Here is a 14,300-nt window from a genome sequence, read left to right on the forward strand (position 1 = left end):
TTAGGTTTATTGGGTCAATCACATCCATTCCCACATCACAAAATAGATAAGGTATGACTATATTATGAAGAGGTATCAATGATGCATTTATCTTGTCAGTAAATACTTAACACTTATAACACTTCTATACATAATCAATATAATCTCTTTCTATGGTTATTTAAAAGTACCCTCCCTCCCCTCTGCATTTGTCTTGAAATCATGTGTCTATTAACATGTGTAATGCAAAACACCTTCATATACTTCTTTCATTATCTTTTTAGTTTTTCTTTCATCTAAACAACTTAGTAGAGTTCCATCGAAGCCTTTCTTGTACAATTTCTCTTCATCCAAGTATTGATCTATAACCATTATTCTCAAAGTTAACATTTGTTGGATACTAATCATGAATTTTAATAAATTGTTTGATATCTTGATATTAGGGATCCTTATTTACTTTCTTTTCATTCAAACAACAACAATAAGTAAGAGAATTCATTATCTTAATATACATATGTTATATTTTTACCTCACAAGTAATATGAACTATTAATACTAAAATGGCTAGTACATCTTCAATTTTATTCTTGTCTATACTTAAATGATTGAATTTGATTTTCTCAAACTAAGATGCAAAGTTAGTGAGGTATTATTGGTAAGGCCCTAACTTCTTACCTTTCATCTACCACTCCTTTTTCACTTGGCAAATTATGAGTAATGAATCTCTATACACATCTAGCTTATTAACTATTCTCTTCAAAACGACTCCCAACCTATGAATGTATGCTTCGTATTATATAAATTATATTGTTGGTATAACTAAACTATAATCTTATTGATATCATGTATAATTTTTCTACTAATGAAATGAGTACTGCACCTATGACATTACCAAAAATATTAATGACTCCATCAAAATAAAACATCCATATATCATCACATGAACCAATTTCCTCTTCTACCAACATAATGATTTCATCTGAAAATTCAAATTGTAAAGGCTTATAATTATCAATTGTATTGTCTGTCAAATAATTTGTTATAGCACTGTCTTTCATAAAAATTTTAGTCATGCAAATAATGTTGTACTCTGCTAACATGAATTACCACTATACAACTCATCCTCATTTAATAGGTTCGCATAGTTGTAGTAATCAAGTGTTTTCAGTTAATGGTCTCTCGTTACAGTCATACAAGCTTGTGCAAGTGGTAAAGAATATTCTGAACCTATAGGCCACATCTAAGTAATGTTTTATGTAATACAAAAACCATTAACATTAACATTAACATAACTATTAATATTAATAACATTGATAGTTAACAAATAAACTAAAAGCTTTGGGGGGGGGGGGGAATTGTTCATCTATTATAGATGATTTTTTTTTTCCTTTTGTCCTGGGAGTTTATCTCCTTTCATTTTGATTACTAAAATTTATTTATTTTCAATTAAATTCTCATATGTTATGGTGAGATGGTTTTATTTGTTGTTATCTACTTTGATTTGTATGTTCTTCCATGTTCAATTTGTCATTAAATATTCCAACATTGAGTTAAACATTGATTTTAAAAAAAATTAATTTTATGTTATTCTTAAGATTGAAATTGAAAGATCAAGGACCTTAATATTTTTATTAAAAAATAAAACTTTTCACGCATTTTATGTTAAAATAACTAGGAAATATTCAATTTGGTCTCTCAAATTTCATTTTTTTTCATATTCGATCCCTCTTATTTGATTATATATATTTCAACTTGTAAATTTATGTTTTATTCATTTCATTCCCTTGATGTTTGGAGAGGAGAGAGAAAATTACTGGGAAAAAAAGAAAAAGAGTTTTGGATGGATAGATTTTAGCCACTTTTGATGTCTTTAGATTTGTCTGTGAGGAGGATTCAGTGAAGGTGGTTTCCACCTTCAATGATGCCCTACAAGATAGATTAGAGCTTGAACTTTTTTTTAATTTGGTTTTATTTTGAGTCTTTTTTTATCCAATTAAAATTTATTTTGTGGATAATAATTGGGTTTTAAAGGTCAATATGATGGTATTTTCATGTTTTCGAGTAAAAAAGTAAAAAAAAAAATTGGGTTTTTTAGTGCAAAAATTAAGGACCCCAATTTTCAGCCATTAAAGATAGCTCTGGTTGTTAGAAAATATTATAAGTAGATGATGCATCATTTTATGCTATTCTAATATAAAGGAGTGGATGATTAAAAAAAAAAACAATTGAGCGAGCCTAGTCTTTCAGGTCCAAACATGCCTGAGCTTTATAGTTTTAGGTTAGACGCTTGGGCCAATCTCTCCTGCTCAGTTAATCCTGATTTTTTTTAAATGACTCCAATTTTTTTACATTTTCTAAATTTAATTTAAATAAATTTATTCATATGATATTTAAAAAATTATCCAATTATATCATAGTTTTCAATATTATTATAGCTTTTTATGATAATGTTGATGCTTACTTTTTAATAATTATATATCAACCTAATATGCTTAATTTTTAAAAACTTTTCCTTATTAACATTAATGCAAATAAAATATTTATCTAATTATTTCTTATTAAAGATTCTTAATATGATTTTTCTCCGATTTTATATTTTTTGATATTTTACATAGAAATTATTCTATATTTTACATAGAAATTTAATTTAATTTTTTGATATTTGATAAGTTTAAATTTTAATAATAATAATTTTTAATATATATATATATATTTAATAAAACATATGAATAAAAAAAATAGAGTTTTGATTAGAGAGACATTTTTCACTCCTTATATCAAATCAATAGAATATTTTTAATTTTAATTTTAATTGCTTTATTTTGTAAAAAATATGTTTTTGAAATTATAAGAAAAAAAATCTAACTAAAAAATAATTTTTTTATAATTCAAATAATTTTTTTTACTGATATCTTTTTTATTACATAATTAAATAAAAAACTTAAAAAGTTATTCACAATTAAATATTTTTTTTTTGTTTTCTACATTGAAGATTAACTTGTTCTCTTAATTTTTTATTTATATTAACTGATTTATTAATTTATATATTTATTAATTAGTTTTGTAAAAACAAATATTATATTTTTGATTTTTAATTAAAAACTTTTATAGCATAAGAAAATAAATTTATAACGCCGGGTTTTTTTTCCCGATGCAGAATAGCTTGGAATCTCATTGGCAGCACAGAGGTGGGACCTAGCTAGTTTGTCCGAAAGCGGATATGTAAGAATGAGGCACCTTCCTTCTACATCCGTTAGAAGCTTAAGCCGTTGACTGGACTGACTTCCATCTTTAAACCCTATCTTATCGCTTGTATTTTAGTCTTTCATTTCTATCAAATTCATTTAACAATGGCTTCATCAATCGAGTCCTCATTTTGGTGCTACAGATGCAACCGATCCATCCGGCTCCCCACTCAAAACTCAATTCTCTGCCCCGACTGCAGCGGCGGATTCATCGAAGAAATCGGCACCACCCGTCCCCACCACGGACTCACCGCCGCCCATCGCACCCGTCGCCGTACCGGCGGAGACCGCTCTCCCTTCAATCCAGTCATCATCCTCCGCGGTGCCACTGCCGGCTTAGCATCCGGGAACTTCGAGCTCTACTACGACGACGGTGCAGCGTCGGGTCTCAGGCCTTTGCCCGCTAGCATATCGGAGCTCTTGATGGATTCTGGGTTTGAACGCCTCCTTGATCAGTTGACTCAAATGGAAATCAACGGCGTAGGTCGATTCGATCATCCACAAGCCTCTAAAGCAGCCATCGAATCGATGCCAGTAATAAAAATAGTGAATTCCCACGTTTCTATGGAATCCCAATGCGCTGTTTGCAAAGAAGCTTTTGAAATTAATACCGAGGCTCGCGAAATGCCTTGTAATCACATTTATCATTCTGATTGTATTTTACCCTGGTTATCAATCCGTAATTCGTGTCCAGTTTGTCGTCATGAGTTACCCACCGAAACTGGAAGTGGGAGTGGGAGAAATTCGCCCGAATCAGATGAGGAGACCGTTGGTTTAACGATATGGAGATTGCCCGGAGGTGGTTTTGCAGTTGGGAGGTTTTCTGGAGGAAGGAGAGCAGCAGAGAGGGAGCTACCGCTTGTGTTTACGGAGATGGATGGTGGATTTAATAATGCGGGTTTGCCTAGGAGTATTTCATGGGCTCCTGATGGGAGGAGATCAAGAGAGAGTGGAGGAGTGGGGCGTGCTTTTCGGAATTTCTTCTCGTTTTTCAGGAGGATTGGAAGGCGTTCAAGTAACCATTCTGGTCAAAGAGCATGAAGTAGGTCTAGTATGGTGTTGGATAGGTTCTCCATGAGGTGTGGTGGGATGCTGTAGAATGAGTCACTGAATTGTTATGTTGTGTCTTGGGAGTCTTTGGGTTACTTATCTGATTACCAAAACCATTAATTGTTTGTTGCAGTCCTCCTTCCTCTTAAGAAAGGGAAAACATCTATATATTGTATGATGATTCAGATTACTGTAAATAACAAAACTTGAGGTTGGTTTAAATTATGTTGAAGAGAAGAATTTTGAGTTGGAGATCAGTTTTCATTCACAAGGAAGAGGGAGAATAAGAAGACGAGGAAGAAAGCTGTGCATTTGGAGCGGGTCTTTGTAGAAGTTACTGAGGTACAAATCCTTGCGTACAACTGTTCCTCTGTCAATTTTAGGCCTTAAGAAGTGTTTGACTAATGATCCTCTTACATAGTTTAATGCATAACTTTTTTTTTTCCGGTAATGTAATTTATTGATTGTAGTTTTGCTGTGTTAAGCCTCTTCTTTATGGAAGATTTTTGGAGTTCTTTTTCTTCCTTTGTGCATAACATGGTACCTGTCTCACTGTCTTTGCAATATTTCGTTTCAGTTGCTTATGCCAAACTGTCAATAGTAGTAGGTTTACTTTGCTTGGTTATGTCCCTTCCGATCGAGTGTCTTGGACCATGTGGTTGGTTATGTGAATTTTAATTTCTTTCCAGTGATTCATTCTTCAACAGAAACTTTAAGTTGGCATGGGACCGTGGCATCAATTTAACATCGTGGTCTGCATCATAATAACACAAGCTATGTAAGGACTAAATTCTGATTGATGTGAATATAGTGATCCAGAAGGCTAATAGCCTGCTTACTTGTGCACAGTGCTTGTATCTTGTTCATGGTCACCTGGTTGTCCATTACTGATTACTAGGTAGTGGAACTTGACAATGGTAGGACTTGAACCCTCTCTTGTTTTTGCAAGGCTACCACTAAGCTGCAAGCTCATTAGTAATTTTTTTTTATCTTTTATTGTTTGGCATGAATAATTCTCTATTGTCACAAAAAGAATTATGTTGGTGATTTTTTTCCCCTTCAAAACCTCATATGATATGCAGAACTCAATTTGCTCTTGATAGTTCATGGCAAGAGGTCAGCTTGAAAAGAATCGAAAGAAGAAAACAATTGGTGCGGTCTTGTGCTTGAAGATCTCAAGAAAAACACCGGGTTAAAATTGTCGTTCAGCACGTAGTTTATTTCTTGTATGTTCCATCCTTTATATTTTGTTCATATCGAGTTGGTTGTCTCCTTTACTGATTATTGTTACGACATCACATCAAATAAAACACATTATAGTCTATGTCAGAGGTTAGCACTGGTTTACACATGTTAGGTATATCATATACAGTGAAAAGAAGTTGACAGATTCTAATATGTTCCCTAGAAGCTCATTTTGGCAAAGGAAGGAGAAGTATGATCTTCTTACACTAACCATCTTGTGTCTAGAAGTTTATTGCTAGGATGATGAATTAAGGTACACAACTTAGTGAGTACTTTCATGATATTTATGAGCTGTCATGATCTTCTTACTTGTCATTATTGTTTGTATATGTTTTGCATATCAGTTATGTCAGCTGCTGTTTTCATAAGATCTCTACTCTTCTCTTATGGTGTCCTATTTCTCGAGAATTTGGTTCATATACAATCATGATAAAAAAAAATTTTACTCGAATACATAATGGGAAATGTAATTTTAAACAGGACTTTGGACGAAAATGACCTAGAGAATTGCAGCTAATTCGGGACCTGATTTAGTTAAGCCTATCTCTTTTCTACTCTGCATTAAATGTTTAATTCCTTGAGGGGGTCAAATGGTTGGGAGTCGAGCTTCGCATAGCACTTTGTTAAGAGGCTAGTCGTGTATGTTATGTTGGAGAACTTTTACTCCAAGACAAACTAACTAGCAGCATTTTTTGCTATCCTTTCGCATACTTTAGCGAAGGAACGGTGTTGGAAAAATGGCAGAATCAGCGCCTACTTTCGCCTGCCCAGCGACAGGTTGTCTTTCTAGTACTTTTTCTGGCTTACTGGTTGGGCAAGGAGGTGCGTGGCCTATACTGTGGTGTAGGAGACTTCTTCCTGTTTCTGCCGGCGGTGTATGCACCTTCACTAAAGCTGAGAGATACGACGCCTGGGATTTTTAGGCAGCTTGCAAATTTTGGATTTTCTTTTGTGTTTTCTTGTCTCTTTTTGTTATTTGATTAGGATTTTCTTTGCAAAAATGTCTTCTCCTCGGTCTTGATGTGTATCCCCCCTCTTTTTATCCCAGATCCTTAAAAAACTAAACTCGAAAAGTAATATTAATTAATTATATTGTTTTTTTCTTGACCATGTATTCTCAATTAATTAATTTTCTATTTTTAATGTGTATGATCTTTTTTATTAATTTTTTAATTTTGTTGGATCCTCCCAATTATTCTTTTCTCTCTTTTGCATAATCTCCAATTATTATTTTTTTAGTCCCTAACCACCTTATTTCATAACCTAAACTTTCTTTTTTCTTTTTATCATGATAAAAATTAAATTAAATATCAAAAACTAAATTAGACCAAAAATATAATTTTTTAAAACACAAAAAAATCAGGAGTAAAATGGATTATGATTGTCGCTCTCTCTTTACAATACTTAAAATATAAAGTCATTAGAAGATTTATTTTCTTTTGACAATGTGTTATTATATAATTATATTAACTAAATCATTTGTATTGCTGAATGTTTGTCCTATCTCTAAATCAGAGTTTCTTGGAAAACATCTATGACAAAGTACTCAATCATTCCAAACTCAAGAATAAGAGGTATTATTTCATTATCAACATCATCATTAACATCTGCTATCATATTTGGGTTTAACATCTCATCATCTTCATTATAACTAGGCTAAAATAGTCATATATATATATATATATATATATATATATAACATCTCATCATCTTCATTATAACTAGGCTAAAATAGTCATATATATATATATATATATATATATATATATATATATATATATATATATATTAGCGAATGAATTGTTAAATATAGTATCATCACTCTTTTATAGCAAATCATTCGATAATAAACTCCTTTTCTCTTTACTAATTAACCTTGAAAGATCGATAAATTATGATGTACTTATATCTATTTGACCAAAAACTTAAAACACACAGGATTTGGTTTCCTCACATACACCACCATCATGTTTAATCCACTTTGAATGAAAAATCTATTATTGTTTTAAAATTATCATCACATATAATCAGTACAAGATAATACTAGTATTTTTCACATGACACCTCTAAGTTATATAAATTTTAATATCATTATAATTTTACCCGTATCCATGACATTCAATTGTTTTTTTTTTATATATACCATGCCTAAATTATCATTTAATAGCATATTGCTCTTGTCATTGTATGTAATGCTACTGCTCATATCTGGAACAATAGTATTACAATATTGACATAACATAAAGATATTATAATACATTCTATATATAAAAAAGAAACAAATATGATTTTGGTCAATTGGATATAATTTTAACTAAATTGCATTAAATTAACCTTAACTGTCAAAATTCAAAGCAAATCAAAACAAATTTTCACAATTTAACGCCACACATATTTCACCAAAATTCAACATAACTCATGATATGAAACCTAATTGATATTTTCATGCTCAATTGCATGAAATCAAACCCAAACTCATAGCAAATTAAAATAATTTAAAGAAAATATCACATTCAACAACTTCTCCATAGTTAACGGAACATGTAATTCATCAAAATTCTACCCCTTTCATGCTTTATTGCATGAAATCCTCAAGCGTAATTGATGGTATTCGTAGCTAATTCCAACCAATTCACACAAAATTCCTTATTTAGCAACTTATACAAAAATTCATCGCAATATATAATTCATTGAAATGCTTAATTCTTAATTGATATTATTTTTATGTTCAACTACATCAAATCAATCCTAATTGATGGTATTTATTGCTAATTTATCATTAATTCAAAAAAACTCTAAATTCAACCTCAACTCTAAACAATAATTTCATTTCAACTAAACCAAACACAAATTAAATATAAAACCCATATAATTAATAGCAATGTAGTATATTTACCCTGCTTGGAGAACTAAAAAGTGCTAGGATGGCGGCAACAATGATGGTTTTTGGTGGTTTTTGAAGAGAAAAACATCATAAAAGGCTTGGAGACTATGATGGGTTTGAGTTATGGATGTTTTTAAGAGAGAAAAAAAAACAAGTGATTTTTGGGTTTTTTTAGAGAGAGGTTGTTGGCATTGTTTTTAAAGAGAGATGGTTGATGTGTGTTTGTGTTATTTGATCTGAGCATGGATTTAAATTTCATGAAATGTTATGTTTTTAAAATTTAACATGTTAAGTTGTTTTTATTTTAAGCACAACATAATAGTTATCGTGTTTAGAAATAAAAACATTCACTAAATATCACTATTTTACAACACAACAAGCTCAAATTATACTATTTCACAGAAACTTTTATAAACTATATTAATCTGCCGAAATTTATATTTAACCATGCTATTTTTTAAAAAAAAATTTCCAAAATCAGACAGCATAAACTTGGCTTCCACAAGTAGCCTCTCAAGTTAAGTCGTTGGGCCAACCTTATCCATTTAACCTCAAGAATCTAGATTTCTGTCCGACGTAGCCTTATCCAAGTAGTCATAACCAAATCCATTCAAACTGGCCGATATAAACACACACAAAATCCACTTGCGTTCAAATTTTTACATCCAACGATAGAAACCCTGGTCCCTTTCCATATATCTCCAGCCAGGAAAGCTACCAATATTTCCTTCTGCAGTGGAAAATTAACTGCTGAAGTTTAACGATGGCAACTTTAACTCCTATTCAGGCTTCTCTTTCCAGATTCTCACCACAAAAATGGCCAGTTTCAGGCCCAGGCTTTTCAGCTGCGATGCCTGCTGGTTCCAAGTTTCTGTCATGGAATATCAGCCAGAAGAAGAACAAGAATAAAAGGTCATTGACTGTGGTTGCAGCGGTGGGAGATGTATCAGCTGATGGCACCACTTACCTAATTGCCGGTGCTGCTGCTGTAGCTCTACTCGGAACTGCTTTTCCCATACTCTTCTCTCGCAAGGACCTGTAATTACATCCCCGCCCCCCTCCTCTCTAAATATTGAACTTGCGTGCAATTCTTTTTTGTAATTCAGGCTCTGGGTTCATTTTAGATGTTATTAAATAGTAATAGTAGTCATTGCAAGGCTAAATTCAAAAGTTAACAGAAGTTAAGCCTAAACATGTTTTTCCCCTAAATTGCATTAAACTAGAAAACCTTGGATTTGTCTATAGGGTTTGTAGGCTTTGTTAGTCTTCGCACCAATTACTGATTTTTAACTACCTTATGCCTATCGTAGGTGTCCTGAGTGCGATGGAGCAGGTTTCATTCGGAAGTCAGGAGCAGCCTTGAGAGCTAATGCAGCACGGAAGGACCAGGCCCAGATTGTCTGCCCTCGTTGCAATGGCCTTGGCAAGCTCAACCAAATTGATAAATAAACATCGTCTTGTAAACTCAACGTTCTATATTTTCCCTACTTTCATTTTTAATCCCATGCGAAGGGTGATGTTTATATATAGCCGAGAAACACTGCGACTATTGGTGCCATTTTGTCTGGTTTTCTTTCCCTTAATGAATAACATCTTGGTTACTATGGTCTTATGGGTGAATAATACTATATAGCATAAAGGAGACAATGTAACCCCTCTCTGGAAGCCTGAACCTGAAGTAAGCCAGGACAGGTGATGAGATGTTGCTGGCCTTTCACAGGGGTCCATTTTCCCTTCTCACAGATCGTAAGAGTGCTTTATCTGTCAAAAGAATGAGAGCAGTCGCTTCTGTTTTCTTGGATCATTTGGTCAATTGTATTGAAGCAGCAAAAGAATTAGGCAGCATTATGGGAGAATAAAAGGAGTTAACCATGTAACGATGCTGTCAATTAATTGTCCCTGTTTTCAAATGGCTTTGCTGGTTTGTTGTGTTGTTGTTGTTATTGTTCTACAAGAACCTTGTAGCGCTGATTTTTCCAATGAACATGTAACATATATGGTGAGCCAGTATATCACCTGGAGCGAGAATAATTGGAAAGCGGAGCGAGAATAATTTTTTCCAATGGGGAAGTAAATATTAGGTTTTTTGAAATACATGGATGCAACGGAAACAATAAATATAAAAAATTTTAGGAGATTTAAATCTAGTTGTTTTAAGTTTTTATATGAAAATTATTTGAAGTTCAGATGTTGTTTTTGGTTTTTAATATTTATTTTAAAGACTTGGTTGTTGCAAATCACAAGTCATCTAATTAACCGGTTTATAACAGTAATCCACACGAACCATTATTGAGAAATCTCCTAAACTCTTTTAGAAGAGAGAATTTGTTATACCTTAAAATGCTAGCTCATTTCTTTTATATTTTGATGTTTATTTATTGTATTCGCCTTCACATCACACCCTCTCATAGAAAATAAGAGGCATAATATTCATTTCTAAAACTTATTTATAATCAAGTCAGACTTAATTAATCATTCCATTTTAATTTTTGACCAATAGTTTTTATGTATGCAACGCATTAGGTTCCCCAATAAGTTGGCCTAAATATAAATTATAATCCTAAATAAAATAGAACTGAATAAATTAAACAAATTAATTTATTATCTAACAACCTGTTATAATCCTTCAAATATTAGAAAAGTCATAAGTGCTTTGACTTATCCTTTCAATAACTAGTTTCTCGGTGTAAGTATTATTCATTTATTAACAATGTCCTCATTTAGACATTATAGCATGTAGTGTGTCTACTATGTCAAATCATGTTTGTTCTCAACACCATAGTCATTGATTATTTGAATAAGATTTAAAACTCTTTCAAATCTTATTCCATTTTGCGCAAGGATTTACAATCAATACTATTTAAAAACAAATGAAACATTTTCTCTAATTCATCTATGGTGATGAACCCTCTCTTAATTACTCAAATACTTTTATACAATTCGTGTTATACACAATATTTTTCCATTTGTTATCCTTTATTAGGACAACATGTAAGAAGATTAAAACAAAACACTCTCTATATAAGATAACTTAATGATTTCAAGTCTAAGAATTACTTACACAACTATCATGTGAGCATTTTTATAGACACATATTATATCTCCATATAAGATTCTCATGCGGGTTAGTTCAATATACATATCATGTGATAAGCACCTACATATTAGTTTTAGGTATCTCTCATACTTTAACTTATGAGAACAACTACTTCAGGAAAGAATATAATATGTAGCAGTTTTAACAATTAATTAATATTCATTTTTAATAGAACATTGACCAAGAATAGTTAGGAACAATGTTTTGATGTAATGAGAATCTCATAATTATAACAACTTTATAATTTTCTTTGCAGAATATTTTTCTTCTAAAAACTTTATATATACTCTAGATTCATTAATTAAATATTTGATAAATATTAAAGATAAATAAATCTTTATTGATATAAAAAATATTTACATGAATAAAATTAATATTATATATAATCAACCGATTAGTAATATGATATATACAGAGACATATGTGGAGACATATGTGGAGACACTCAGATATCATAAAAAAAAAAAGGTAGATTGACACTTAAATATGTATAGAAAAGCAATAGACATGCTTCCTGGCTTGACTCTTCTTTCCGTTAGGTTCTTGAGAGGGGCCAATACGGCGGGCATAACCAGTTAACTTCAGTTTAGATGAGATGTCAAGGTTTGGAAGTCAATTCTTCACTAAGTATCCCAATCATCTCCGATCAAAGTTTCGGCAATGAAGATCCAAGCTCGATACCACCTGTGAAGTCATCTACATTCTCACATTCAAAATTATCTACCAATGAATTGGCATCATCACATCAAAGAAGTTCTTTATTCCAATCGGTCCTCAATAGTAGAAAAACTTCTCATCTCTAAGCTTTTTTTTTCTCCATTATTAATGTGATAAACAAAATCATTAACCTTCTATAAAATGGTCAAATCTCCGAATCAATCCAGAAAAGTCTTCAAAGGACTACATGCCACTTAACATGAAAATATTAAAATAAACAAAAAAATCATGTTTTTTTTCCATCATGGAGGTTGATTTGATTTGCAGTTGAAGGTTTTAATGTTCTATAAACTACTGGATTAACTATTTAATTTTTGTTCATAATCGTCTAAAACTAGGCCATAGAAGAGTTGTGGCATTATGAAACTGACACCATAATGTTCCGATCAAGAGATGATAGAGCTTGGCTTCTTTCTTTTCCTTTAAAAGAAAAAATCAATCTGGGAACTCATGCTAGCTGATGGTTATTTTCTAGATTCTTTTGTTCTCTAAAACTTGCTTTATTTTATATTTTTATTGTGTAGAAATAAATGTTAGTTATTTTAGAAAATAATATAAATCATATCTTAGAGGCCTCCCTAAACAACTTAAACTTTTCAATTGAAATTGTTCTTTAATATGATAACTTTATAAACCAAGAGATTATGAATTTTCAAATCTCATCACCCTTATTTTATTTAATAAAAAATAAGCATAATGTAATATAGACTTGTACAAGTTTCAAACCCAAAAAACTTTCACTTAACAGAGTATGTTAATTAGAGAATAATATAAATTATATTTTGAGGTCTCATAATGCTAATGGACAAAAAAGAGTCTGAAAAAAGTGTCGTCGACAAGAAAAATAGCGTAGCTTAAAATTTTAGATAAGATAATTTTTTGATATAGTATTGAAATTTGAATAATTAAATAATCATAAGTTCAAACTCATCACTATTATTTTTTTTTAATTAATAACATAAGATAGTGTGTGTGTATATATATATATATATATAAAAGATTGAAGCGTAAATAGTTTGAAATGGTTATTTAGTACTTCGGCCTTATGCCCTTCAAAGAAGGAGGGTTGTTGAGACTTTAGCCTCATAATACTCTCACTGCTGCTGCACTGGGATATTATTAAAAAATTGCTTAGAAAGCTCTGATCCTGCATTAAAAACTTACCCTGATATTGGACAAATTGCTTTTGGAGTTAGTGGGCGCTTAGTAATATCAGTAAGTGAAATCATAATATATGTGATATGTCAACAATTAATAAATTTAAGCACACACAGAAGTCAATTTAATGCATTCAGGAGTTGTATTTGCTACATTAAAACCAGATTTCTCGTTGTTCCATAGAGCAGACAGTTGGATTTGGGCCACTGCAGATGGTATTCTACGTTGAGTTATATGTAAGGGCAACGAATTCTTGCTGTATTATGTTGTTCATCTCACTTCTCTATTACTGTTAGTTTCAGTATCTTTTTTCCGAGAACTAAATGGACAATAGCTAGCTTCAATCCGTATGCTTCGTGTGTGGAGTACGTGATCATGCATGATGACTGATAGCTTGTCATCATCGTTCCCAAACACGCACATGAATTTTGCTGCAATACATCTGGATTCTCATCAAATCTTTTCCATCACGGCAACAACTCTCATTGTTCTTCCAACCTTGCGGTCATACCTTTCAGGCTCTCTTTTTTCTTTTCCTCTTTGATGGTATATTATTTTGTGCTTTTATTTTTATTTATTTTTTTTAATTTTATCATTTAATATTTATTTAATTTTACATTGATTTTCATAATTTATTTTTAATAAAATTATCACAATCTCAAACAAATATTTAAATATTTGATTGGTGCTTAATTTTATAAGTATATATTTTTGTTATTATATCATTAAGTAAAAAATAATTTTAAAAAATAAGGTTGTTAAACCCAGTAAAATCCATAATCCAAATCACGAGTTTGATGGATTAAGTTGCGAAGTCTGGGTCAGTCTAATATGTTATTGTTTTAAGTTTAAAAAAATATCATATTTATATTTTTTTTAGTCAAATCAAGTTTTTTACTAGTTATTCGGGTTGATTTTTAATTTT

The 14,300-nt window shown here is 31.3% G+C and overlaps 2 protein-coding genes across 12 annotated transcripts; both read left to right on the top strand.

Annotated features, from left to right (window-relative positions):
- Positions 1-3,220: 3,220 nt before the first annotated feature.
- On the top strand, positions 3,221-6,668 carry LOC133689868 (E3 ubiquitin-protein ligase RDUF1-like). 11 transcript variants are annotated; one of them, XM_062109950.1, is made up of 3 exons: positions 3,221-4,616; positions 4,964-5,052; positions 5,357-6,668. In XM_062109950.1, exon 1 carries the CDS (start codon positions 3,330-3,332, stop codon positions 4,263-4,265), a length of 936 nt encoding a protein of 311 aa, XP_061965934.1. In that variant the 5' UTR covers positions 3,221-3,329; the 3' UTR covers positions 4,266-4,616; positions 4,964-5,052; positions 5,357-6,668. The 11 variants fall into 11 exon arrangements, with proteins under 11 accessions (XP_061965934.1, XP_061965935.1, XP_061965937.1 ...); XM_062109951.1 differs by having other exon boundaries at positions 4,982-5,052; XM_062109953.1 differs by lacking the exon at positions 4,964-5,052 and having other exon boundaries at positions 5,378-5,500; positions 6,000-6,668.
- A 2,372-nt stretch (positions 6,669-9,040) lies between these two features.
- LOC133688765 (uncharacterized) lies at positions 9,041-10,004 on the top strand. Its single transcript, XM_062108376.1, has 2 exons — positions 9,041-9,441; positions 9,714-10,004. Exons 1-2 carry the CDS (start codon positions 9,167-9,169, stop codon positions 9,850-9,852), a joined length of 414 nt encoding a protein of 137 aa, XP_061964360.1. The 5' UTR covers positions 9,041-9,166; the 3' UTR covers positions 9,853-10,004.
- The last annotated feature ends 4,296 nt before the right edge of the window (positions 10,005-14,300 follow it).

This window comes from Populus nigra, chromosome 3 (genome assembly GCF_951802175.1).
Source record: "Populus nigra chromosome 3, ddPopNigr1.1, whole genome shotgun sequence".
Taxonomy (NCBI): domain Eukaryota; kingdom Viridiplantae; phylum Streptophyta; class Magnoliopsida; order Malpighiales; family Salicaceae; genus Populus; species Populus nigra.

Excerpts from the sequence above, each read along its gene's own strand:
- LOC133689868 (XM_062109944.1), top strand. The coding sequence starts at position 3,330 with ATGGCTTCATCAATCGAGTCCTCATTTTGGTGCTACAGATGCAACCGA.
- LOC133688765 (XM_062108376.1), top strand. The coding sequence starts at position 9,167 with ATGGCAACTTTAACTCCTATTCAGGCTTCTCTTTCCAGATTCTCACCA. Across the intron at positions 9,442-9,713 it reads CTCTTCTCTCGCAAGGACCT|GTGTCCTGAGTGCGATGGAG; the intron begins GTAATTACATCC and ends TGCCTATCGTAG.